This window comes from Arabidopsis thaliana, chromosome 5 (genome assembly GCF_000001735.4).
Source record: "Arabidopsis thaliana chromosome 5, partial sequence".
Classification (NCBI taxonomy): Eukaryota; Viridiplantae; Streptophyta; class Magnoliopsida; order Brassicales; family Brassicaceae; genus Arabidopsis; species Arabidopsis thaliana.
In genome coordinates, this window is record NC_003076.8 from 22,837,835 (window position 1) to 22,863,223 (window position 25,389).

General features: G+C 35.9%; 10 protein-coding genes across 16 annotated transcripts in view; all 10 read right to left on the reverse strand.

The window, feature by feature from the left end:
• Positions 1 to 138, reverse strand: part of AT5G56370 (F-box/RNI-like/FBD-like domains-containing protein) — a 2,042-nt gene extending 1,904 nt beyond the window's left edge. For 2 of the 3 annotated variants that reach the window (NM_125020.5, NM_001345197.1), the window contains exon 1: positions 24 to 138. The gene's annotated coding sequence lies outside the window, so the exon portion shown is untranslated. The remainder of the gene's footprint in view (positions 1 to 23) is intronic. The other variant, NM_203213.2, reaches the window with a different exon arrangement.
• A 660-nt stretch (positions 139 to 798) lies between these two features.
• On the reverse strand, positions 799 to 3,283 carry AT5G56380 (F-box/RNI-like/FBD-like domains-containing protein). 2 transcript variants are annotated; one of them, NM_001345198.1, is made up of 5 exons: positions 2,983 to 3,238; positions 2,736 to 2,845; positions 1,620 to 2,603; positions 1,379 to 1,519; positions 799 to 1,280 (listed from the first exon to the last, which is right to left on the reverse strand). In NM_001345198.1, exons 3-5 carry the CDS (start codon positions 2,517 to 2,519, stop codon positions 1,002 to 1,004), a joined length of 1,320 nt encoding a protein of 439 aa, NP_001332756.1. In that variant the 5' UTR covers positions 2,520 to 2,603; positions 2,736 to 2,845; positions 2,983 to 3,238; the 3' UTR covers positions 799 to 1,001. The 2 variants fall into 2 exon arrangements, with proteins under 2 accessions (NP_001332756.1, NP_200449.2); NM_125021.4 differs by having other exon boundaries at positions 802 to 1,280; positions 2,736 to 3,283.
• A 1,672-nt stretch (positions 3,284 to 4,955) lies between these two features.
• On the reverse strand, positions 4,956 to 6,439 carry AT5G56390 (F-box/RNI-like/FBD-like domains-containing protein; the record flags this gene model as incomplete). Its single annotated transcript, NM_125022.1, has 3 exons — positions 4,956 to 5,246; positions 5,342 to 5,476; positions 5,579 to 6,439. 3 exons carry the CDS (start codon positions 6,437 to 6,439, stop codon positions 4,956 to 4,958), a joined length of 1,287 nt encoding a protein of 428 aa, NP_200450.1.
• A 1,795-nt stretch (positions 6,440 to 8,234) lies between these two features.
• AT5G56400 (FBD, F-box, Skp2-like and Leucine Rich Repeat domains containing protein) lies at positions 8,235 to 9,781 on the reverse strand (the record flags this gene model as incomplete). The annotated part of the gene is made up of 3 exons (NM_125023.2): positions 8,235 to 8,525; positions 8,624 to 8,764; positions 8,846 to 9,781. The coding sequence occupies 3 exons, from the start codon at positions 9,779 to 9,781 to the stop codon at positions 8,235 to 8,237; spliced, it is 1,368 nt and encodes a 455-aa protein (NP_200451.2).
• An 892-nt stretch (positions 9,782 to 10,673) lies between these two features.
• Positions 10,674 to 12,497, reverse strand: AT5G56410 (Protein with RNI-like/FBD-like domain; the record flags this gene model as incomplete). The annotated part of the gene is made up of 4 exons (NM_125024.1): positions 10,674 to 10,913; positions 11,088 to 11,315; positions 11,392 to 11,532; positions 11,595 to 12,497. 4 exons carry the CDS (start codon positions 12,495 to 12,497, stop codon positions 10,674 to 10,676), a joined length of 1,512 nt encoding a protein of 503 aa, NP_200452.1.
• Positions 12,498 to 12,749: 252 nt separating this feature from the next.
• Positions 12,750 to 14,919, reverse strand: AT5G56420 (F-box/RNI-like/FBD-like domains-containing protein). Of its 3 annotated transcripts, none has more exons than NM_125025.3 (4): positions 14,819 to 14,919; positions 13,646 to 14,537; positions 13,425 to 13,559; positions 12,750 to 13,307 (listed from the first exon to the last, which is right to left on the reverse strand). In NM_125025.3, exons 2-4 carry the CDS (start codon positions 14,498 to 14,500, stop codon positions 13,029 to 13,031), a joined length of 1,269 nt encoding a protein of 422 aa, NP_200453.1. In that variant the 5' UTR covers positions 14,501 to 14,537; positions 14,819 to 14,919; the 3' UTR covers positions 12,750 to 13,028. The 3 variants fall into 3 exon arrangements, with proteins under 3 accessions (NP_200453.1, NP_974943.1, NP_001318810.1); NM_203214.1 differs by having other exon boundaries at positions 12,751 to 13,307; positions 13,646 to 14,530; positions 14,819 to 14,895; NM_001345199.1 differs by lacking the exon at positions 14,819 to 14,919 and having other exon boundaries at positions 12,751 to 13,307; positions 13,646 to 14,792.
• A 569-nt stretch (positions 14,920 to 15,488) lies between these two features.
• On the reverse strand, positions 15,489 to 16,967 carry AT5G56430 (F-box/FBD-like domains containing protein; the record flags this gene model as incomplete). The annotated part of the gene is made up of 4 exons (NM_001345200.1): positions 16,931 to 16,967; positions 16,091 to 16,791; positions 15,878 to 16,006; positions 15,489 to 15,791 (listed from the first exon to the last, which is right to left on the reverse strand). Exons 2-4 carry the CDS (start codon positions 16,739 to 16,741, stop codon positions 15,489 to 15,491), a joined length of 1,083 nt encoding a protein of 360 aa, NP_001318811.1. The 5' UTR covers positions 16,742 to 16,791; positions 16,931 to 16,967.
• A 940-nt stretch (positions 16,968 to 17,907) lies between these two features.
• On the reverse strand, positions 17,908 to 19,283 carry AT5G56440 (F-box/RNI-like/FBD-like domains-containing protein; the record flags this gene model as incomplete). The annotated part of the gene is made up of 2 exons (NM_125027.1): positions 17,908 to 18,351; positions 18,435 to 19,283. The coding sequence occupies 2 exons, from the start codon at positions 19,281 to 19,283 to the stop codon at positions 17,908 to 17,910; spliced, it is 1,293 nt and encodes a 430-aa protein (NP_200455.1).
• Positions 19,284 to 20,674: 1,391 nt separating this feature from the next.
• Positions 20,675 to 22,237, reverse strand: PM-ANT (Mitochondrial substrate carrier family protein). Its single transcript, NM_125028.1, has one exon — positions 20,675 to 22,228. It carries the CDS (start codon positions 21,928 to 21,930, stop codon positions 20,938 to 20,940), a length of 993 nt encoding a protein of 330 aa, NP_200456.1. The 5' UTR covers positions 21,931 to 22,228; the 3' UTR covers positions 20,675 to 20,937.
• A 378-nt stretch (positions 22,238 to 22,615) lies between these two features.
• AT5G56452 (FBD-like domain family protein) lies at positions 22,616 to 23,984 on the reverse strand (the record flags this gene model as incomplete). 2 transcript variants are annotated; one of them, NM_001085288.2, is made up of 3 exons in its annotated part: positions 22,616 to 22,933; positions 23,022 to 23,150; positions 23,233 to 23,984. In NM_001085288.2, 3 exons carry the CDS (start codon positions 23,500 to 23,502, stop codon positions 22,649 to 22,651), a joined length of 684 nt encoding a protein of 227 aa, NP_001078757.1. The 2 variants fall into 2 exon arrangements, with proteins under 2 accessions (NP_001078757.1, NP_001119445.1); NM_001125973.1 differs by having other exon boundaries at positions 22,649 to 22,933; positions 23,236 to 23,502.
• Between the last annotated feature and the right edge of the window lie 1,405 nt (positions 23,985 to 25,389).

The following is a 25,389-nucleotide window of genomic DNA, read 5'->3' on the forward strand; positions in this document are numbered from 1 at the left end:
AAATAAGTGAGAAATGGCTTTACCTGTTGCTTCTCAACACTCGCAAAATGAACTCCTGGGGCACTGAAGAACCCTAATTTGACATTTTGCCCTAAATTCGATCAGTTCTTTTTGGGTTCTAATATTTTTAGTTTCTCGGCCGTAACTTTAGTAGTGCTTTTTTAGTTGAATAATAATTATATATCAATGGGCTTGGGCCATGGTGGGTCGGTTTAGTTAGTTTAAAGCCAAAACTAACAACCGTTATCAATCGGTCTCTATGTCTCCAAGAATATGGTTATTTCTGTCTACCAAAAAAAAAAGAATATGGTTATTTCTTGAGGCTCAAGCGTCATTAGTTTCTTCTTCCGTTCTTTATATTTTTCTTCCATTTTTTTTTGGTTCTTATCGTTTTATAATTGTTCTTCTGATATTCGGTTGATCTAGTTTAAGTTTGTTGAATTGATCTATTAGTTGTTCAATGTTTTGGTATTAATAAGCTTATTCACTGTTGCAGTTTTTCTCTTTTTCATAAAAATGGGAGGCAATCATGATGATGACGACAAGATTCACGAACATATAGATATGAAAGATTAATAAGCTGATAAAAGCACTTGAAACTGCTAGGGAAGCACTTGAAAATACTCAAAAATCATCATTCAGAAGAGAGTAAGAAAATAGCTAACCTTAGGAACCCTAATTAGTAATTATACCGTCATTTATTTTGTACCTAGTTCAAGTTCCATCAGATTATTTTGGGTTATATATAATTTTTTACAAAAGGGTATGTACGGAAAGAGTAATTAAGATATATTTTACCGCAGAGACATAAGTAAATCTTGCAATTTAGCAAATTTAGGTTTATTGGGTTAATATTTTAACCATTCCTATATAGACACAATCCATAAATCAAAGAGTTAAGAACACTGCAGACTTTAACATCAAACTCCAAAAGAGGAAATAAAACTCAAAACGAAAAGACAATCGGAAGATGTTTGGTCTGAGTGAACAGCATGAAATTTTCAATTAAATACAAGCTCACAAGTGGGTGAAACCCTTGGCGACAAGGCTAACTCCTGAAGCATCTGCAGTTTCTTGTTGGCATCACCACCACTCCATTTAGCGGTAAAACTCGCCTTTTTAAAACAAACTGCGGTTTTAAAGAGATATGTCGAAAGTTCTTTCTCTTCATGCGTTCCTCCATACTCTACCCACTCCAAAGTTTCAAGACTTGAGGATAAACATCTTGGAACAGAGCCCGGTTGATTCCATTGAGGTCGGGGATTTGTAACAGGATGACACTGAGAATCCATAAGGTTGCAATGCATCAGAATCAACAAAGAGCTGAAACACAACGCTAAAGCAAATAGAGATCAAGGATAGTAATGATTAAACACACCTGATTGATTTTGATATCCTGTAAGCTAGGCGAATCTTCGAGCAGATGGATGAATAGATCGAGCCACTCAGATTTGCATGTACAAACCTCCAACCGTTTGAGTTTATGGAAGGAGCTACCAAGTCCAACAGGATACACAACCTGTATAAAAAGGATAAGCGACAGCATAAACATACGAATAATTTTCAAAGACCGAGATTTAAAGCTGAAAGAACAATAAATAAGAGACCAACAAAGTTACCTCTGTAGCAGATAAACATAAACGAATATGCTCAACGGAAACAAGAGAATACAGAAGCTTCTCGGGTCGGCTGGCATTAACCTCAAGAGTGGCTTTCACTACAGCATTGATGTTGATAATCTCGCTAACCGAAAAAAGACCCGAGCGATCTACAATGTGCAAGTATTTCAAAGAAGGAGCATCTAACACAAGTCCTGAAATTCCACCAGAAACTTCAGATCGGTCAATCCCAGAATACTTTTTTTTTCTTTTTGGGAGATAAGATAACTTCTTCAAGCAAGGCAGTATAATCTTGAAACTCAACGCGCAGGAATCATAGTAACCTTGTTGTATGAACAACTCTTCAAGAACAGGACAACTGGCTAAAAGTCTAAGGAGACAACTGGCGTTGGAGTAATTCATATCTCTGAGCGATAAAGTTTTCAGAGACCTAAGACAAACGAGATCAGGAACATCCAAATAACCTTTCTTCAATTTCAAGACCACAAGTGTTTCACAAGTGTAAAGACTTCTTGGAAGAGAACTACGCTTTGGATAATAGCTGTCAGTGTATTTGAGTTTCAGCTCCATTAGACCACGTTTCACTGCGATTCCAACCCAAATCGCAATATCATCATATGAACATTGTCGACCTAACTTGAGAAACAGAGTTTGTAGAACACGACCTTCACGTGACAGCAACGATCTGTCCACAAACCGTCGAAAATTCCCATAATCAGGCTCTTGATATCCCCAAGTTTCAGGCAAGTGAGTGCTATCATCGAACTCAAGTTTTGGCACCAACAACCACTGAGACTTAAAGCGTTTAGACAAGAGCATAGTTTGCATAACATCTTTTGTCCCAAGAAAAGACAAAATCTTCGATAAGATTTCGTCAGCTAAGTGACTGATTCTATCCATAGAAACCGAGGAATCAAGAGGCGAAAAAGGGATTTTTCTTTCACTTCTCGTTATGAGAATTCAAAAGTAAATGGGCATAAAAACCTACACATGAAAAAGGAACCAACCTTTACTATAGCAACAAATTAGTAACAAAGTTGAGATTTTTCGAAGTGATTCGTTTCAAAAGCATAGAATCAGAAGAGATAACAACTACAATGGAGGGGGATGACTTACTCTGCTTCTTAGTCTCAGACCTCTCATATGAACCCTAATGACCAATTGCTAGTTTGCTACAAGGGATGGTCTTTGGTATATAGTCCTTTCAAAATTGCTTCTTTCAAGTCCTATCAAAACCAAATTTACAAGATAATATGAAATCAGGAAAGTGAAAAGCTTATACAAGTGATATTGAATTCGACACAGAAGCGTAATCACTAAAATCTAACTAAAGGATCCAGAAATCTGAAGTGAGAGTAAATACGCCTTATTGTAAACAGATTGGAGATAGACCATCACTAGAATACTGCTTAAGTACTAAAATATGTTCGAAATCCAAAGAACTAGATTCAGTTTGGTCGTTGAAGATAGAACATAACAGAGACGGAGCACGTGGGAGAAATATAGAGAAAGAGAGCTAGAGAGAGAGGAATCGGCGAGAGGAAGAAGAAGATGAAAGGGAGTGAAAACCCCTTAAAATCTCTCTTCGTTTGTCGAGAGAATTAGAGGGGAAGGGGTGACCTCCCGGAAAGTCCTCGTGTTGGCTCCCTCTTTTTAACCACTCATAGGTGGGCCAGTGGTAGGAAGGATTTCGGGCTGAGGGTGAAATTCCCAATAATCCCGGGTTCGAATCCCCACGGCTGCAAACACCTTAAGTGGCCACCGCAGACAATTTAAAATCGGGTTATGCGGCCTCCAGGAACTACTCTTGCCGCCTTCGGGACGTATGCAGTGGGCTAGTCTGGGTCCATTGGGCTTGGGATACCTGGGTTATCCAAAAAAAAAAAAAAAAAAAAAAAGAATTAGAGGGGAAGAAGAAATGGTTCATTGTAATTCTTCAAGTTTTTGAGGGGCAATTTAGTCATTTGCATTTTTGACTGAACTAATTTCATCTGAAAAGAATGCACCAATCAAACTCTTTTTTTTTTTTTTTTTATTGTTTTTGGATGGCTTTGTAAAACTCTAATACTTTTCAAATCCAAATCCATCCAATCTGTATCTAGATGGAGAATTTTAGAACAGAAATTGCATATATGCCATTAAATAAGGTTATAATAAGAAGAAACCAACAATGGCAACAAGTCTATCAGCGAAACAACCAATCTTTACTTATACCGCCGCTATACTGTGGAAGTTCAGCCATATCTTTGAATGCAATCTCGCATGTTGAACTCCTACGTAACATTAATGACAACTCCATGAGCATCGCAAGTTTCTCTTCAGGATTGAAGGAAAAACTTATCTAAGATTCAAACATATCCAAAGGTATTATTTTGTATATTTTTTTTCTGATTTTATGGTAGCATTTCATTTTTTATTTTTTTTTCGTTTACTGGTATCTCTTTTTTTTTTTTTTTTTTTAAAGTCAGTTGCCAATAACAACAGCAAATTTTGCACTTAAAAACAACAACGATAAAATTATGAATTTTACACTCTACTGCTTTAGCAGATTTTGGGTCTAGGTTTAACATTCAACCCTTCTAGTTTCTACTAACGCAGAGACTATCCATAAAACAAGGACTTAATATAACTGCAAACTTTAACATGAACTCCAAAAGAGAAAGGAAAGAAAAAACGAAAGTTGCATACAATGTCACTTTTAAAGAGTAGAATCATATAATTTGTCCAAAAAAAACACACAAGAAGTTGACATGTTGTTGAGAAGTCTGAAGAGGTTTGATCTGAGAGTGATCACTGATTAGCATGAAGATTTCATTTGAATGCAAGCTCACAAGTGGATGAAACCCTTTGCGACAACGATAACTCCAAGCTTGTGGAAAGTTAAGTCCAACCATACTTAAGAAGAAAACAAAAGACCCATGATAACATAAGATGATCACCTAATCTATAGACACTAGACAGAAGAAAATAAGCAAAAACCATAAAATGATATGCTGTAGCTAAACCAAGGAAGTTACGTTTATGATTCTTTCTCATACAGCACAAAGAAGCAGAGCGAGAAAATAGCAAACTCAAAGATCTAAAGTTTCTTTAGAGCGCTTGTAACATATCTAAGATTTAGATCACAAACTGATCAAAAAAAATTTACTTGGCTATTGAACATGTCTTACCCTCTCAAGGATGACAGTAATCAGTCCTTAAGAGAAAACCATATCTTTGCTTTATGATTCCTTCTTCCGGTAAGTAGAGACACAAAGCAAGAAGTTACGAAATTAAATGAGCTAAATATAAAAAGGATAAACATAACACGTTCTAATTTCTTATCTAAGATTCCGATTAAAGATTCCAGGAGAATGCAAGCATACATGCTGGGGAACGCCTCGATGATACGGGAAAATCATTGAGCATCTCAAGTTTCTTGTCATGGTCAATGTATTTAAAGGAGACAATAGTTGCCTGCTTTAAACAGCTTGCAATTCTCAAGATGAATGCTACGACTTGTTTCTCTGTTTTTGTTCCTTCATAATCTACCCATTCAAAGGTTTCAAGACTAGGTAACAGATATTCAGGCACCAAGCTCGTTTCGTTCCAGCACGGGCGTGGGTCTTCATCCCGAAGGTTATGATACTGAGATACAAGTACATCGCATCATATCAATCGTACTGGTAAAAATAACCATATCTAAAACACTTAATGCATTAAAGGGAAATATATGTGCATACCTGTTCAATTTTGAGTGTTTTTAAATTAGGGGAATCTCTGAGCACACGTATAAGTACATTCAACCATTCTGTCTCACATGTGCATATAGTTAAATGTATAAGAGAGCCAAATATATTACCAACAGGATACGCATCCTGCATAATTTAGTTTTGATCATAAGAGAACTCGATTAGTGACAGTTTATTTTTATCCTTCCAAAAGAGAAAACAAATAATGTGTACTAAACAACATGTTACCTTTGAAGTTGGTAAGCAGAGAAAAAGACGTTTGGTTGAAGTTAGAGAGCCCAAAATCTCCTTAGTTTGGGGAGAAAAAACGTCCATACTTGCGGTGATAATCCTATTCATAGTACTCTTAACGACACGAGACCCATACGTATAATCAACTATCTTTAAGTGTTCCAAAGAAGGAGTATCTATCACAAAATCATGAGGAACATCGATTTCAAGTTCAGCTCTTTGTATTAAGGATAAACGCTTTAGAGATGGCACTCTAACGGTCAAAATGGTGACATTGTCATCTGAACATTGCTTCACAACCAAGTCTTCAAGAACAGGACAACTCGATATAAGATTGTTGACAAATTCATTACCTGGGTACTTCACGGATTTAAGCCTTAACCTTTTTAAGGATGGGAAAGAAACTGGAGTAGAAACGTCCACCAGAACCACGTTTTGTAGTTTCAGGTCCGCAAGCATTATATGAACCCCACTACACAAGCTCATCGGAAGAATGACTTGATCAGTTTTACTACTACGAGAAGAAGTGTCATCAATCTTGATAATCAGTTTACGCACACAACATTTCTCTGCAGCTCCAATCAGAGTATCTCCACTACCACAGATATGACCAAGTTTGAAATGCAAAGTATCTATGACGGGAGCCTTGTGCAAGGCCAAAGACCTGTCTACAAACCGCGAAAACCTTCCATAATCAATATCTTGATAGCTATCATCGTACACAAGACTTGGAACCATCATCCAAAGATATCGCCACCGTTTTGACAAAACCATTGTGGCCACAACATCTTTAGCATTAGGAAGTAACGACAATATTCCCAAAAGAAGCTCATCATGCAACTGACTTATCTTGTCCATAATTAAGAGATTTCTGCATCTGGAGAAATCCAAATGCCTGAAAACATCAAAAAAGACGAACAAGGGATATGAGATTCTTAGGAACCAAACAAATAGTCATAAGCGAAAACCTAGCGAGATATATAGAAACAAAATCCAAACTAACTCCTCCGAATAATAAGCACCGAGAACCTCTCTTTTAATTCATAAAATAATGATAAATATAAAAAGGGAGATTTAGCTAAATACTGTATTAATTACTAAATTAACCCTAATTAAATATTAAATCCACTGTCTAATACAGTACATAAGATAAATCTTAACTCTATCACTCACCAAAAACAATTTAAAAAATCTCAAGTAAATATGTGTTTTGTTGTTGAAGTTGACTTGTAAAACCACTGGATATCATTAATTACCGATCAGAGCGTGATTTTTCACATTAATATCAACTAGGGTTATTCGATATTTAATTTCTAACCGCAACGCAACAAAAAAGTCACGGTTTCCTTTCTAATTTCTGAACCAAGATAACCCAATTAAACCGATGTCAAAAAAAAAAAGATTTACCAAATTTTTAAACTGAACCAATATCAGACCAAAAGAAACTACACCCACTCCTGCAACAAAAAGTGTGTAAATCACCAAAAATAGAGCAATTCCTGTTTAATAGATATCCATAGAGATCAAAGAACCTCTTCCTAATAGAAGATATAATAAAAGAGTAACAAAGAGAAGATATATCTTTATGTTTTCTTCTTCCAGCAAGCAGAGACGCATAGCAAGAAGATAAAACAATCAATAGATTAGAATTTTGATCCATATCCTCCAAATCAATAGATTAGTCCAAATACACCGTAAGTATAATTAAGAATCTTACAATATTTAATTTTTGTCTAGAGAATGTGCAAAGAGAAACGAAGTTAAGATAAATAATCGTTGACATCGAGTCATCGATGATTCATGTAACTAATTGGAAGCCTCTTCTCGGAGCAGAAGGTGTTTAATCACCAACAGAGCAGACCATGTATAAGGAAGATCAATTTCCAAGTAAAAACATATGAAATTCAGAGAACTAAATATTGGAAAGAAAGAACATCTCTAACAAGTTCAATAGAGCTTATGGAGATTGAGATCCAAAAACCAATCAACAAAATGTTACTTGGCTAATAAGCATCATAATTGACCAAGACTTCAGCTGAATTCAAGCTGACAGATGGGTGAACGCCGGGATGACAAAGACAACTCCATGAGCATCTCAAGTTTCGTGTCGCTGTCAATAGAGTTAGGGGGAATAATAGTTGCCTTCTTTAACAAGCTACCGTTTCTGAAGATAAATCCAACTAGTTCTTTTTCTTCTTCCATTCCTTCGTAGTGTACCCATTTGAAGGTTTCAAGACTGTATAAAATACATTCAGGTACTGAGCTTGGTTCATTCCAGCGTGGGCGCGGTTCTTTAGCCCGAAGGGGATGGTACTAAGATACATGGATGAAAGTATGGTGGATTAGATCAATCATACTGATATAATACTGGAAAACAAACCGGATAGAGAAAAAAAGCTAAATAATTTGTTCATATTATTTACTAGTTTTTAAGATACGCCGTTTATACAAATTCATTAAATATACCGCATAAATGTTTTTTTTGATATAAGTCCAATAGTTAATCAAATACAAGATAAAACTACTCTCTTTTTTTGATTCAAATGTCATGAAATAGTTAATTTTCCAGTGTAGTACAGAAAAATTCTTCTTTGATTGTTTAAACGATGAAAAGGAAACCCAAAGCAAAAACAAAAAGCTACCTGTTTATTTCTCAGTCGAATTTAAGTTCACAAGAACTCGAGCCCATGAACAAAGATGCCAAGTCTTCTCTGATAATATGATGATCACAAATCTCTCCTGAAATCTTTAATTTGGGGGAGATAACCGTCTTCTTTAAGCAAGTACTATTCTTCAAGATATACACCGCAACGTCTCTCTCTCTGAATGTTGCTTTATAGTTTCGCCACTCGAAAATTTCAAGACTTTTAGTCAAACATTCCGGAACATAACTTGGTTGCTGGTTCCAAGTACAAGAGCAGTACTTGTCAACGAAATCATGGTTCTGAGAAAAAAAGATCATAAAACATGGTCGGTAGTTAGATCATCAAGTAAAAAAAACTACAGATCAAGTGATGAGCCATGAACTGGAAAACTAATTACCTTATCGTTAAGCTTGAGAACTCGAAGTTTAGGAGAATCTGGAAGCAACATTGCGAGTATATTCAACCACTTTGAATCATCACATGTACATAGCTCCAAATGATCAAGCTGAGAGAAGATAATACCCTCAGGATACTGAGCCTGCACATGACACACAAACTTTTCTAAGTACATGAGAATTTGTTTTAAAAACAATGATAGGGTTTAAGTTACTAGACTCACATTTGATTTCTTCAAGCATAAGGAAAGTTTCTTGACAGAGGTAAGAGATTCAAAAAAATTCTCAGTATGGGTGAAGGCAACGTCGAGATTAGCCTCGTCTAGGTAAGGCATATCTTCAAAAGAGCATAGATCAGTGTAATGATCCTTAATGTTTAAGTACTTCAAATTAGGTGTATTTATCACATATGCATCTGAATCTGCTACACCATGTAGAGGTGATAAATAAACCGTCAAGCTCTGTAAGTAACGCACAATAATAGCAAATCTCTTGACGTTGTCTTCATTGTGTCGTTTCACAACAAGATTTCGAAGTGAAGGACAGCTTGATATGAGAGTACGAACAGATTCATCCCCGGAATACTTCACATATCGAAGGTGAAGCGTTTTGAGTGAAATGAAACATGTTGGGAGCCAAATAGCTCCAAGAATTGCGTTCTTGAGTTTTAAGGAAACTAGGGTTTTGCTGTCGCATAGTCTCCTAGATAACCTGATGTGTCCGTGATCGGGATAATGTTTGATTATTAGCTCGCAGATGTTGCGGTCCAGCGCGAGTTTAATCCACAATCCGATATCATCAGCGGTACATTTTGGACCGACGCTAAGTCTGAGGCTTACTAAAGTAGGAGCCTTATGTAATATCAAAGATTTCTCAACAAAGTGAAGGAAACTATCGTACCTTTTACCGTCGTAGATTCTATCGTTGAACCTAAGTTTATGTACCTTCGTCCACAGAGATTCCCATCGTTTCGATACACCACTTGTGGCAACAATATCGTTTGTCGTCGGAAGTAAAGACAATATGTGTACGAGTAGATCTTCAGGAAGATCACTGATCTTGTCCACATTGAATTGACGACTCTGACAATTCAATTTTTTTCTTGATTCGTTCATCTGAATTTTACCTTGAAACACGAGGAGAAAGCGAATGAGATTCATAATCGAAATTATAAATTAACCAGGGGAACAATATTTTCGGATTGAATTATAAATCGAATCAAGATATTTGCGACTTGTGTGTAAAGAAACAGGAAAAAAACTAGGTTAAATTGAATCAAGCGCAAACCCTAGCAGAGCTGGAAGTGTAAGTTTTGGCGATATGGTTTATGAAACAAATTCATCTGATAATCAAAGAAATTGATTTCACCTTTCGTTGTTACTTCTCCAGAAGGTTTTGCAGTTCGTCGCAGTAATATAAACGCAAACTATATTTTCAAACTATATATATGTGTTACTTTTGACGGCTGCCTAAGCAATGTGTAAATTAGATACTTAAAGAAATTCAGAAGAAATACAATAAAACCTAATTCAACCAATAATATTTTGACAGATAATTAAGTAGTTATTAACAATATATTAACCAACCTAATAAAACCCTGACCCCTCATCATTTTTTACGTTTTAATTTACTTTTTATTGAGAACGTAAAATGAAAACTTTCAAAATTATACTAATATTTTAATTTATAATATAATAAATACTATATCTAAAAAAAATAGAAATACTAATATTTAGATAGCTTTGATTTAATTCTTGGATGTCAATCAATTTCAAACTTTTCTTTTCCAGTTTTTTATAGCTAGCATATCTTATATTTTCGTACTAATAATATTTTATATTTTATAACTATAAAATTGCATTAATGTAAAATAAAAAAATATTAAAAGTATCCTGTTGTTTAGGATATATGCAACCACCTCTATTTCTTCTTATCTTCATAACTTCATTCATACCCTATCCACTTGAAAGTTTCTAGACTCGTCACAAAAGTCACATTGAAACGGTGCAGTACTAAACTTGAGAGACAAGCTTTCTAAGTTGGACTCTCTATCTATTTGCAAAATCTTTTAACGAAACACCGGAACCTCTTATGTGATGATTTAGACGGTTTAGTTTTACACTCAGTATCATCGTACTCAAGTTTTAGCACCCGCTTCCGAAGATACTTCCATTGCTTAGACAAAACACTTGTGCTTACAGCAACTTTCGTTGGACGAAACGATAGAATCTTTACTAGCAATACATCATCGGAAATCCCACTGATCTTGTCCATATTCTGATGCAACAAAAGCTTTAATAGATTTATTCATAAAAAAACAAAAAGCTTTAATAGATCAAATCCTAAGATGTCATTTGCAAGATTGTTACAGTCTTTAAGATATATATCTCTTTCAAACCTAGTGATTTAAATCATCAACTGAATTTTGAGGTCGCATGTGGGTGAACCACGTAAACAACATTTCACCTCCTTCTCTATCTCAAGCTTGTTTTGTCCTTGTCCGATCGAAATTGTTGCAGTCTTTAACTGGCAAGAGTTTCTCAAAATAAATGTCGCCAGATCTTTCCCTTCTATGGAATCACCGTTACCTAACCACTTGAAAGTTTGGAGACTCGACAACAAACATTGAGGAACACTAGTAATCATTTGCTCCCAGAAAACCAGTGTATCCATACCATCACTTGAGAATTGATCCTTGGATTAAAATATAAGAGTTAGATGAGAAGGGCATGATACATTGAATTAATGTTACTCTATCGAAGAAACTTACATTGAACTCCAAGTTTCGAAGTTTGGGAGAAGCTATGAGCAACCAGTAAAGTAACTTGGAACAATATGCTTCCCAGATGATAAACGTCAGATGTTCAAGCTGATTGAAGACAATCACATCACCATATAGAGCAGTGAAAGCCTGAACAAAGGACGATTTAGTAATCTAAGAGATATAGTGAGATTGAAGATTATTCAAATCACCTCTGCATTGTTGTCTGGTATGAACAATGAAAGACGCTTGACATATGTGACAGATTCAAGAAGCTTCTTGATATTGTGACCAGCAGTGGAAACAAATACCTCCTCCAGCTTAGGCATGTTCAATATCAAACATGTGGAACACTCACCAAAATCTCTAGCTTTGAAATACTTCAAAGAAGGAGTATGTATCACATACTCTTCCGAAGAACATTGACCCAAAATCTCAAAGGATAAACTAAGCAATGACGGGATGATAACAGCGAAATTTCTGACATTGTCACCTACACGTCGTTCCACAACCAGATCTTCCAAAACAAAGCAATTAGACAAAAGCCGTTGAAGAGATTCTTCATCTGCGTATGTCACATGTGAAAGGTGCAAAGTTTTCAAGGATGGGAGGCAAAAAACATGAGGAACATCCACGAGAATGTTTTCTCTTAGTTTCAATGTCACGAGTGATTTGCAAGTATACAAGGTAGTCGGCAGTAATGCATCACGTTTTCCCTTGAAAGGAGAAAATCTAACGCTTAGCTCCTTAACACAACGAGAAACTGCAATTTCAACCCACAAATTAATACTTTCAGGTTGAAATAGTTCGTTGTATATCGTAAGTCGCAAACTCTCTATTACGGGAGAGCTATGTAATGGCAGATTCTTATCAATAAAACGCCACATCCTCTGGCTTTTTTCTAACAGAATAGAATCGGTTCTACTTCTACTCCCACCCCGCATATAGAGAATATAAATTTTAATGTCATCGTGGTACTCAAGTTTTGGTAGCCGCATCCAAAGAAACTTCCACTGCTTCGACAAAATACTTGTTGTTACAGCAGCTTTTGTTGGAAGAAACGATAAAATCTTCACTAGCAATTCATCATCAGAAAATCCAGTAATCTTGTCCATACCTCTCAAACAAAAACCTTCACCGTAGTTTAATTAAGTTTTGTCTTACCCACACAGAAGAGCAACATCAACCAAAGGCAGAGGCAGAGAATAACAAATAGAGAGGAATAAAACAAAGCCCTAGAATTCTTCAATTTGTTAAAAACCCTAGGAACGTAAGAAAAGGAGGAAAAAAAACCCTATACTTACTTAGGCTCCGAAGTAGGTCTGAAGCTTGATAAGGCTTGTGGTTTCGTAATATTTCACATGTCATTGCAACTGTGTAAAATATTATTAAATATCAGTGAAGTTTTGTCTCAAGAGCATATTATTAAATGTGTTTCTTAACTTTGAGTTCTCCGACAAGTGAAATTTTGTCATTTAATAATATGCTCTTGTTCTGTATTAATATAAGAAGCACATGAGAATAAACCAAATGCAGATGAGGTTCTAACTTTTAGATCAATAGAGAAAACAACCCACAAGATGTTAACTAAACATGTACTAAAAAGATCTCTCAGGACAAGTTAAGTTCATTTCTTCTTCCTTCTCTCAGTCGAACAAGAGCTCACATGTACTGGAACCACGCGGTGAGGATGACAAATCCTTGAGCATTTCATGTTTCTCTAGCAGAGTACTGGTGGGTTTTGGAGAGATAATAGCTGTCTTCAATCGAATAGCGTGTTTTAAGATAAATGTCGCTACTTCTTTCTGCTTTTGTGATCCTTCATATAGTTCCCACTTGAAGGTCTCAAGATGAAATAACAAACACTTGGGAAGAGCAGGTTGCTTCCAACTAGCACGGGGACTAGGGGCACGTCGAATATGTTTCTGTGATCAAAATTGGGTAAAGAGCTATAAGAACTCCAATGCTCTCTCTGTGCAATCAAAACTGAAAACAAACAAGAAACTAACAGAATAACAGAAAGTAGGTTTGTATTGATGTACCTGGCGGAGTTTAAGAACTCGTAGTTTAGGTGAATCTTCAATCAGTCTGGTAAGTAAATCCCACCATCGTGGCGCACATGTGCATAGTTCTAGATGAACAAGCTGAGAGAAGATAGTACCAGCGGGATAAGCAGCCTGCATTTAAGAACATCAAGTAACCAAAATCAAATCACAAGAAACCGTCATTTTTTTCTTGTTCAGGTAATAGAAAGAGAGATTACATCTGAAGTGATCAGACATAGCGCAAGGCGCTTGACAGAGGTGATAGATCCCAGAAGTTTCTCCGTATTTTTATAAATAACATCGACATTTGCCTCCACCACCTCAGGCATGTTCTCAATGTAACAAAATCCACCCCAATAGTCTTCAATGTCTACACGCTTCAGTTTAGGAGTATCTATCAAGAACCCATCATCATCTCCTTCAAAAGCTTGAGACGATTTATGCAAAGATAACGTTTTTAAACTAGGCGCAGTCACAGTAACGACTTTAACATTGTCACCAGGGCATCTTTGCACAACCAAATCTTCAAGACTAGAACAGCTAGATATAATCCTAGGAAGTGACTGGTCATCTAAATACTTCACATCTAAAAGGTGCAAAGTCTTGAGCGACTGGAAGCAAACATAACAAGAAGCATCTTCAAGAGTTATGTTTTCGAGTTTCAGAACCGCAAGCGTTGAACAAGTAAACAAACACTTAGGCAATCTAATAGGCTCTTCACCAGAACAATAACTAACACTCAGTTCACGCACAAAGCGGTCTACACCTATTCTAACCCATACACCAACATCTTTCTCTGCAGTAAAACATATCGAACCAATCTTGATATTCAAACTCTCCAAAGTCGGAGCCTTGTGCAGCAACAAAGACCTATCTACAAACTGTGAAAACCTTGGACATGTATTATCATGAAGCCTTAGATCATAGTTGAGCCTAGGGACTAATGTCCAAAGAAACCGCCATCGTTTTGACAAAAGACTCGTCACTAAAACATCTTTTGTTGGAAGCCATGATAATATCTGTAAAAGGAAATCATCTGGTAACTGACTAAGCCTATCTCTATAACTAACCATTTAGGTTACACAATTCTTTCACAAATGGTTCTGATTCCTGCAAAATAAATGAAAATAACCATAAGCAAACATTGGATCTGCAGGAAGAAGAAACCCACAAAAATTAGCCATGTGATACAGCGTATACAAGTTCAAGAACAGAGAAAGGAACGATTTTAGAACAGATTAGACTTAGAATCACAAAGAAACTGGTTCCGTTCGCTTTTGGGTTTTAATCAATTTACCTAGCTAGACGTTAAGAATTCATAGAATAGGGGAAATTTTTGGCGAATAAAAAGATTGATTGAAAAACCCATGAAGAAATTAGAAGAAACTTACGATTTTTATAGCCAAATTGTTGCTTCCGTGACGAAATTTGTAGGTTTTCGCTATATCTCTCTCTCTGTGAAGTTGTGAGCGAAGAAGTAAAGAGAATTCGGTTATGCAGAGGTGTTTAATTATGTTTGGTTTCGGTTCAACTAAAAGCCGGTTTGATTTTGGAACAATATTTTTGAAGCAAGAAATCAAACCAAAATTTATCCAACAAAAAAAGAGAGAGAGAGAGAGCAAGATTACTAGATTTTAAAAATGTAGAGTTGTTAGAATTTAGGAATAAATCATTTATTATACATTGTAATTAAAATTTTGGTATTTTTGGTTTAATTTGGTTATTGAAATAATAAATCAGTTTGATTTTTGTTATGAAATAGATTGATTCACATTTACCCTTATTTAATAACAAAAACACCACTATTTACCCTTAGATCACATCCAATGTAAAAAAAACTTTAAGAGAGAAGAGAAGTTATCATAAGATTGGCAATTTAATATGAGAAGAAACGAATATAATTTTTTTATCAAACAGTAACTACTTATGCTACTCAAATCTTGGCTCTCAATGTCAATAATTTGGGTAAAACTATAAGCTTTGAGACAAAACAGAAGAAACAAGACTGGAAACTTAAAAGAGGGAAAAAACATGTTCAAATAAAATCAAAACATTACAATCTTATAGCTTTGAGAATGAAAGCTGACATCTGCTGGAATTAATCCTTCCCATGAACTCAAACTCCATTGGTATGTGGATTCTCTCTTCCAACGTGACTACTGATGAGAATCGAATACTCATAGTCTTTATGAAGTTTCCATTCTTTAACAAATACTTCACCACATCCTTCTCTTCTTGTGTCCCTTTGTACAAAATCCACTTAACAGTTTCGAGACTCACAAGTAAGCATTCAGGAACAGAATTGGGTTGCTCCCATTTAGTACGGACATGTTTGGAATTCCTGCAGCTCCAGTTTCTCTCTCTCTGAGATCAAACAGTTCATGACAAAGAGTTGCAATTTAATATACTGAAGATGCAACAACATCATCTAGTTTTGGATCAAAACTTACTGATTGGTAGAGTTTGAGAGATCGGAGTTTAGGTGAACGTCTGAGGATAAGATTCAACCAATCTAAGGAGCACATAACACATAGCTCTAGACACACGAGCTGGTCAAAGTCTCCTCCCGGATATGAACCCTGCAAAAGTGACAGCATCATCAGCCGAAACTAAATATAATAAACGCAAAAGAATCTTAAACACGAGAAACATAGAGACTTTACCGTTTGTGGTTTTAAACACAAGGAAAGTTTTTTAGACGAGGTAAGACTTTCCAGAAGCTTCTCAGAATCAATATGTCTAAGGTGGATTTCTGCATCCAATTGCTCGGGCATATTCACTAATGAGCAAAACCCACTAAAATGATCAACAATATCTAAATGCTTTAAAGAAGGAGCATTGATCACAAATCCATGATCAGTTTTTGGATTGTGATAACCCCCTACTGTGTAGCGGATGTTTAAGCTCTGCAACGATGGCACACAAATTGCGAAAGTCTTCACATTGTCAGCGCCCCATCGGTGCACAACCAATGTTTCAAGAATAGGGAAACAAGACAAAAGCCTCTCAACGGTTTTATCGCTTGAGAACTTTACATCTAGAAGAGATAAATTCTTGACGGACCGGAAACAAGTTGTCGAATGAACATCCTCAATGGTCAATTTCATAAAGCGTAAAGCCACAAGGGTGTGAAACTTTCCGAAAAACTCTAAAGCTGCAGCACTATATGTACCGTCATAGTCAAGCGTCGGAATCAATTTCCAAACAGAACCCCATCGTTTGGACAAAAGACTTGTAGACGCAGCAACTTTTATCGGAATTAATGACAAAATCTTCACCAGCAAATCGTTAGGCAAATCACTGATATTTCTCATGTTGAAACAACCTTTGGTTCTTCTATTGGAATTTGGAAGACATAGAAAACCTAGGAGAACCTCAAAATGACATAGACATTGATATCAGAAGAAGAAAAAGCAAAGAACCGTAATCATATATATCAGGTTTCGCCTTGATATTACGATGACCTAGAAAAAATAAAGTGCAAAGAGAAAGTTCGTACTAACCTTTTTGTTATATACAGTATCTGTTACTGCCAAGAACGCTCCTCTGAATGGGTCGAAACCCTAGTTTTGTTATATAGCTAGTTTCACATCTTTATTGGTAAAACAGTATTAATGAAAACTCTATGTGTGATCGGGTAAATCTTGTAAAAAAGGGACAAAACTCAAGCAATATTTTTATTTAGATCTTTTATATAATTATATATAGATTTTATATATTTGCATTTTAATGTACTTTATGCACATTTGTTAAGAAATAAGAACTAATTAAGCTAGAAGTAATAATAAGTTTACCATTATAATAAATAGGGAAAAATCATGCACCTACAAATACTGTATTAGTAAATATTTAAGAAACATTTCCCATCAAGTTTTGTAAAATCTCTCTAATTAATATATCAAGATTTTTTGGATAATTTGCAAACATCTTTTTTTAAAGATAATTTTTCTGTGATGATTTTATTAGAATTTTGGATAGAAAATCTTTAATGATTTCAAAGAAGGGGATTCAAACATTTATATGATTTTTTTTCTCTGTAGCTACCCGATTTACTCTGCTCGTAATCATTGTTCAACAGGTAAAACTAACCGTAATTCTGAATTGAGATTCCGTTCCGTGTCTATTAATCCCAGAGGAAATGGTTCAACATAAATCTCTACTTTTAAAAAGTGTTAAAAAACTAATACCCAAATTATTTGAGAAACCTTTTATTCATCTAAAAGTCAAAATCTCCCTAACTATATTTAACTTATTACAGAGGGAATCGTCAAAACACGAATGTATTATATATTCATCTCAATTCTGAAAACAAGCATGCTTTCTCATGATTAAGAAAAAACAGTAGTGAGAAGTAATGTGAATCACTTCGATCATATTATAACTTATATAAAGTTATCAAAGCAACATAATTAAGTACCAACGATGCTCCAACAATGAAAACGACTATTTCTATACCTCTGAGATATGATCGATGGAAACTTCAGGTGAAGGAAAGCCCACATTTAGTACAAATCCTGTGTATGGACGATAGCTCTTGCAGCATCTTGAGTTTCTCGTTATCATTGGTCGATTTCAGGGATCTAATAGCCATTGTCTTAAGCTGTCGAGAGTTTTCTAGCAAATACATCACCACTTTTTTCTCTACTTCTCTTCCTTTGTAATCAATCCACTCAACAGTTTCAAGACTCGAAATCAAACACTTAGGAACAGAACTCGGCTGCTCCCATTGAGTTTGAACATCTACGGAACTGCTGCAACATCTCTTAAGAGGATCTAGCAATTGATAAAATTTTGCTTGTCTTTGTTCGAATCTGAGAACTCGGAGTTTAGGTGTATGGTTGAGTATAAGACGACACCAACCTAAAGAGCATGTACAAAGACTTAGAGACACTAGCTGATTGAAGACGCCTATAGGACATGAATCCTGCAAATGGCATCATAAGTTATAGAAATTATAATGAAATCAAAAATAGAATATATATAGTCACAAAATCTCATAGACCTTACCAGTGGTGGTTGTAGACATAAGGCAAGGCGTTTGGTTGAGGTAAGACAACCCATAAACATCTTAGAATCACCATGTCGAACCTTGATAGAAGCCTTCACGAGGTCTGGCATTTTTACTAAAGAACGGAACCCACTATGGGGAGAAAAGTTCAACAACGTCAACGACTTTAAAGACGGAGCTTTGATCACAAACCCAACATCATCTCCAGGAACTTGAGAGCGACAGTCTATGGCTATTAATCTCTGCAATGAAGGAGCCGCGATTGTGAAATTTTTCACGTTGTCATTTCGACGAATCAATATCAGTCCTTCAAGGACAGGGCAACCGGATAAAAGTCTATTAACAATCTCATCACTTGAGAATTTCGCAAATAAAAGGACCAGAACCTTGAGTGACCGGAAACAAAACATGAAAGGAGCATCATCCACAGTGAAATCTAGTAGGAGGTATAAGGACACAAGGGTTTCACATGTATACAGGCTCCTAGGCAACCGTATGGGCCCTGTACTGGGTATGTACCGGTAAATATGAAGATTGCGCACTCGACGAGAAATCGCAACACTAATCCATGTTTCAATATCTGAAGGAGGACAATTTCGACTAAGTGAGAGATGCAGAGTTTCCAAGACTGGAGCTTCGTGAAGTAGCAAAAACTTGTCAACAAATCGTGAAGCTCTCCAATGCTCAGTGTCAACAAGAGATGGATCACGATAATCAAGCTTTGGCACATGCTTCCAGAGATAACGCCATCGCTTGGACAAAAGGTTAGTGGATACAACAACTTTGGTTGGAACGAATGACAATATCTTAAAAACTACATCATCTGGCAACAAACTGATCCTATCCATTGTAAACGAATCCTTCAAAATCTCAAAAGTTTGCCTCAGTGGTTTTTGTTGCCGATAATAGAGTAAGATTTAAAAAGGTTAAAAGCATCTTCGGTATCAATTTCGCAAGCAAGAAGGCAAAAACCAAACCCTAGCAATGATGACGATGCACTCGTTCCAGATCAAACCATCTTCGACTCTTAGGAGAATATATATACGAAAGAAAAATTGAGAATCAACGAGAAAGTTTAACCTCTAACTTTGTCCTCTTTTTTTTAACCACCTAAATTTTAATCAGAAAGGAAAACTCTAAATGAAGCAAAAAAGAAAAAAAAAAAAAAAAAGGAAAAAGTAACGTTTTGATCGTACGACGCCGTTTGCACTTGGGACAAAGTTGTACAACTTTTTACAGCACACGTCAACAGCACCCATACGGTAAAATTCTAAAATGTTATATATAAAAAAAATTATTCATCTCAATTCTGAAAACAAAGTATGTTCTCATGATGGCAATGACACCAATAACTTTGGACACAAAAAAAAAAAGAAAAAAAAAAGATTGGTGTCGTGAGAAGTGATGAGAATTAGACAAGTCCCTTTGAAAACATAACTGCTCATGATGCTCCAAGAATAAAAACGACTAGTTCTATATCTCTGAGATGATCAATGGAACTTCACGTGAAGGAAAGCCGAGATTTAGTAGAAATCCTCGGTGTAGACGATAGCTCTTGCAACATCTTGAGTTCCTCGTTATCACTAGTCGATTTCAAAGATATAATAGCCATTGTCTTTAGCTGTCTAGAGTTCTCTAATAAATACATCACCACTTAGCTGATCAAGTAGCTTTCAACCTCCTTAGGTTTTCTCTCCAACCAAACCAGTAGACACAAGCAACATAGTAGTAAGTTCTGAACAAATAAATTTGCCAAAAGATTTCGATACTGCGTAAAAAAGAGTAAATTTTGAAGTGATTCGTTTCAGATACTCAGAATAAATTGCCAAAGTAGGGAAGACATGGAATCTTTGTGGCTTTCAGATATTGGTAATGGGCAGAGTATTTGACTTGGTGTCACTGATTCATCATGGCAGATGAATACTAAATCATGAAGCTTTATTTCTTCTTTACATATACAATCACCTATCATAAATCACCCAACTTCAAAAATGTAACAAAGAGATCACAATGAAAATGAGAAAGAGATAAGATGACTACGTCGTGTGTAACCGAGTATAAATTCCACATTATCCGGGTTAAAAAGCTAAACCATCGTACTATGTCTTGGACAGACCCACTTTCTTGTATCCACAGAACAAGAGTAGATCAAAGTTCGAACCTTTGTAATCTTATACATAATGAAAACTTAGATTGATGATGACAAAAATTATCAAAAACGAATGCAATGCTTGAGCTTAGACCAATCCATGTCTTTTATTTACAAAATAGATTCCTTCTTTTTTCTTTCCTCATACACACAAAGTCTATAACAAAAAGAAAAGAATCAAGATGCATAGTGTTTCAGCCAAATCCTCAAAACTGAATACGGTAAAACGAATATTATCACCTAAAGCTTTCTCTCTACATATGTCCATGTTAAGGTGTAGTAACAAAATGAAAAATCATTCTTCTTCTGTCTCTAATTTGGATAGACAAGGCTTACCTCTCAGCTTGTTAATCTTAGATCCCTCCCCAATTCAAGAACCTCTTCACTTCATCATAAAAAACCAAGATAGCAGCCGAACCGGTGCTCCTAAACATATTAGAGAGTGCTCCACGGTAAAACGAAGCCAACCCTTCACTCCTATATATCTTCTTCCAACAATCCAATGTGCTACGGTACATCGGATGCTCCATCCCGGATTGCATCATTATCCGTCTACGAACTGTATCCAACGGGTAAGAAGCCAAACCAGCAGATGTAGTCACAGCTTGAGCCAAACCCCATCTCTTCCACAATGCCAACTCAGGTTTAGTATCCTCTGAGAAAATCTCCTTAACTGTATCAAACCCTCCAAAGTATAAGCCACGGTGAATAATCACACCATGTAGAGACGCAGGTAAGCCTCTATAGATTCCTCTAACCCCATCTTTCTTATGAATCGTTGACAAGAAATGATGGATTCCTCTGAACTGACGAGCTTCAGGCTTCCCAATGTCAGCAGCTAAACGAGTATGCGCGATATCAAGCGGATAAACAACAATCAAAGCAGTACAACCAGCAGCAGAACCAGCCATGAAATTAGCTAATGCACCAGAGAAGATATGATTCTCTTGAGAGCTACTGTTTCTAAGAATGCTTCTATATAGATCCTTAAGAGAGAAATTAAGAGCAACAGAAGGATAATAACGGAGCACACTGCTTCCATTGCCTCTCCATAAAGATAAAACACCTTCTTCTCTAACAGTACGGAAGATAAAATCAAACATTCCTTTAAACCTTCTCTTCCCTGCGTGACCTTCGTCTCCAACGATTGCGATATTGCTCTCTTGTGTCTGCAATAAAAGCTTGGCTCTTTCGATTGGTGCCACGATCGTGTGAACAACACCTCCCATTACAGCACCAGCAAGCAAATCTTTTTGGAAATGTTTCAGAGTTTGAGGAAGCGATAATGGTGATTGATTCCTTCGATTTCTTGATGGATCTTCTTCGTCTTCTTTTGAAATACACATCTTTGAAAATGCAGTCAATAAACACAAAGTTTCGATCTTTGAATGAAAAACAACAAATTGGGAAATGGGTTTGATTCGAATTTCTCAATCTGACATTATATTGGGAACGAAACAACTTGTAGATTCCAAAGAAACAGGGAAAATTTAGAAACCCCTAGAAATTCCCATAAAGAGAAAACCAAAACCTCAAGCGACGATTAAGGATCAGAAAAAGAAAGAAAGAGATATCTTTGCTGGAGATGATTTGGTTCCTTGCGTGGATTCGAACTCAAGCCACAACGAGATAAAGGAAGGTGTTAGCTTTCAAGAGATGTTGCGAAAGATAGATGAACTGAGACTGGATAATTCTGATACATCAAATATTGGGCTTGGGCTCAATGTCTACAGGCCCAAATATACTTACTTTAACAACATAACATATCTTCAAAACCAAAACCCATCTATATTCCATTATAAAAAACAAACCGCATTGAGACCAAAATGATATTAAACAAACCTTTGTTTTTAGAAGAAGCATCGAGTTGATCACAAAAAAGTGTTGATAACTTGAGAAGAGGCCAAGTCCTATTATTCAAATTTAATCATGGTTTCATCTTCTTCTAAACAAAATGTAAGAGCGACAACATAAGAAGCTATAAGAGCTTTCTCAACACATCTAACTTTCAGACCAAATGCCTCTAGCGTTCATGAAACGAACTATATATATTACAATCTCTTTTCAATCCAACATAAGTTTACATGAGCTTGAAGCTCTATGCAGAGAAACAACCTCCTTATGTTTCTGAAATCTCTCTTTCATGGGAAACACTCTTTGAACAGAGAAAGCCGCAGTCTTTAGCTGTCTTGCATTCTTTAGGATGTACGCCACTATTTTCTTCTCCTCATCTCTTCCATTGTAATATTTCCACTCAAAAGTAGACAGATGTAACCGCAAACATTCTGGAACTGAAATTGGTCCTCTCCAGTGACTTTCAATGGACGATATGAAACAACGTTCTTTGCACTAACAGAACACCAATTATAGTGTATTAGCCCTTGCAGTTATAAGGTAAGACAATGATAACAAGTGAATAACTGAATGTAAGTGTTACCTTTCCGAGCTTGAGAACTTGTAGTTTAGGAGAATTATCAAGCATCCAAGTAAGCAGACCCCACCACCCTGGAGAGTCTTGACATAGCTCCAAATGGACAAGATGATAAATCCCTATTTGGTGTTGAAGCTGCATAAACAATGACTAGAAACATAAGCAAAACAGTATAGATGTAATAAATTACAAGATAACAGAGATTGGTTTTTACTACCACTGAATTAGTTAGACATAAATAGAGATTCTTGACTGATGGAAGAGATCCCAGTAGCTTCATGGGACTTTTATGAACAACTTTAACAATTGCCTCAATCACCTCAGGCATATTCTCACACAAATAAGAGTCACCATTGAAATCTACTAAGCTCAAGTACTTCAGAGATGGGACATTAATCACAATCATATTGCCGTATTTTATTGGGTTAAAAATATCAAATTTCATTATAGAACCACGATGACATATAGTCGTCGTCGTTTCTAGCATTGTCCAACATCAACTCCTCAAGAACAGGACAAACCAGATAAAAGCCGACGATGAGATTGGTTGCTTTTGAACACTACACGTACAAGGTGTAATGATTTCAAGGACGGAAGACAAACATCGATAGGAACATCCAAAGTAACTGCGTAAGAGAGTTTCAAGACCTAGAGCTTTTCATATGTGTAAAGACTGTTAGGTAATTTGATTAAGCTATGTTTCTTGTCTTTGAAATCAGCATTACAGTGGCGAATGTCGAGTTCACGCACACCGCGAACCATTCCAATAGTGATCCATGTTGTTATATCTTCATAGCTGCAACAAGGACCAACTTTAAACTTCAAAGTTTCTAGAACCGGAGCTTTATGAAACACCATTGATCTGTTCACACACTTGAGAAAACTCCCGTAATTAGAAGGCTCGAGTTCGAAATTATCATCAAAATCAAACTTTTGAACCATCGTCCAAAGATTCTTCCATCGTTTCGACAAAATAGTTGAGGCAACTACATATTTGGTAGGAAGTTCTGACAAAATCTTCAAGAGCAAGTCATCGGACAGAGTACTAATAATATCCATATCTAAACCCTAATTAAACCCCTTAAGTAATTTCTTCGAAAACAACACGAACACCAGATGGGTTATGCGATCCAAAGTTCCAGCATCCGAAATCTCTAAAGTATATTACTCAGGAAATCAGCAAATATCCCTTGAATCAAGTAAAACCCTATCAAAGTCACGAAAGAGAGAGAGGAGACGAGAAGAAAACTGACAAGAATAATGATTACTGTTGGGCCAAGATGGGCCTCGTTATCTGTTTAAGTGGGCTGCTATTATGTTAGCATGTTAAGTCCTTAATCTCTCTCTATTCCTCAATTCTTCATCTCCAACCTCTATGTCTTCTATTTCTCACCTCCTTTCTGTTACTTCCTTGATATACCCCAAAACGGGTTCTATCAAAAACCGAAAACCTAGATGATGAAGCAGAATCAGAATCAGAAAGACAGATACTTTTAAATGAGATTGAAAGGAAACGATTAGGGAATATTTGGTCCATCTGAAAGTTTGACGAGAGATTGACAGTGACTCGTGTAATTGAAATGAACAAACAAAAAAAGAGAAATTGGGCCTAATTTAATATTTAAGGCCCAAACATTTTTGCTTGGTTTTTCTTTTTCAGATCAAAGACTTTAAATTTGGATGTTTCTCTCAAATTCAAAATGTCCATTAATTTAATTGTTTTTTTTAGGTTGATATTTGGACTAATCTGATCAATTCTTGCTTGCCGCCCTGAAACGAAACATTCTATGCACTCAACAAGTCAACATGACGTCAATTGGTTGAAACATAATATTATCTTTATCTAGGAAATTCTAAGCTTTTGTTCATTATTTTCAGTATTATTACTATTATAACATTGACCGTTGACAATGCAAGCTGTAATTCTTTCTAAAAGACTCAATGTTTTATCATAACTCATAATATTATAACTTTGTTCTCATAGCTAAGTTTAGTAGAGTTCACCGCCTCACCGGCTAAGGAAGGGGTCGAACAAATGAGATTGACAGATTGTTAATAATTGAAAATATTTGAAATGTTTTCTTGATACATATTCTTTGGCTGGTATTATGCAAAATCCACGGAAAATCTTCATCTTTTTAATCCTTAATATACGAGAAAATAAACCGTAAGATGCAAGTTAAGTTTTTCTTCTTACCCGGCAAGAATGTCCTTTCTTGGTCTACAATTAACAAATCTAAAATGATATAATTTTTTAAAAGTAATTGGATATATACATCTTTTGTTTATTTTCTAATTCTAGTTTTTTTTATATATCATGGTATTTTTAAAATAAACTTATAGCTGAATTTCTTTTTATGCTCAATCAGTTTAT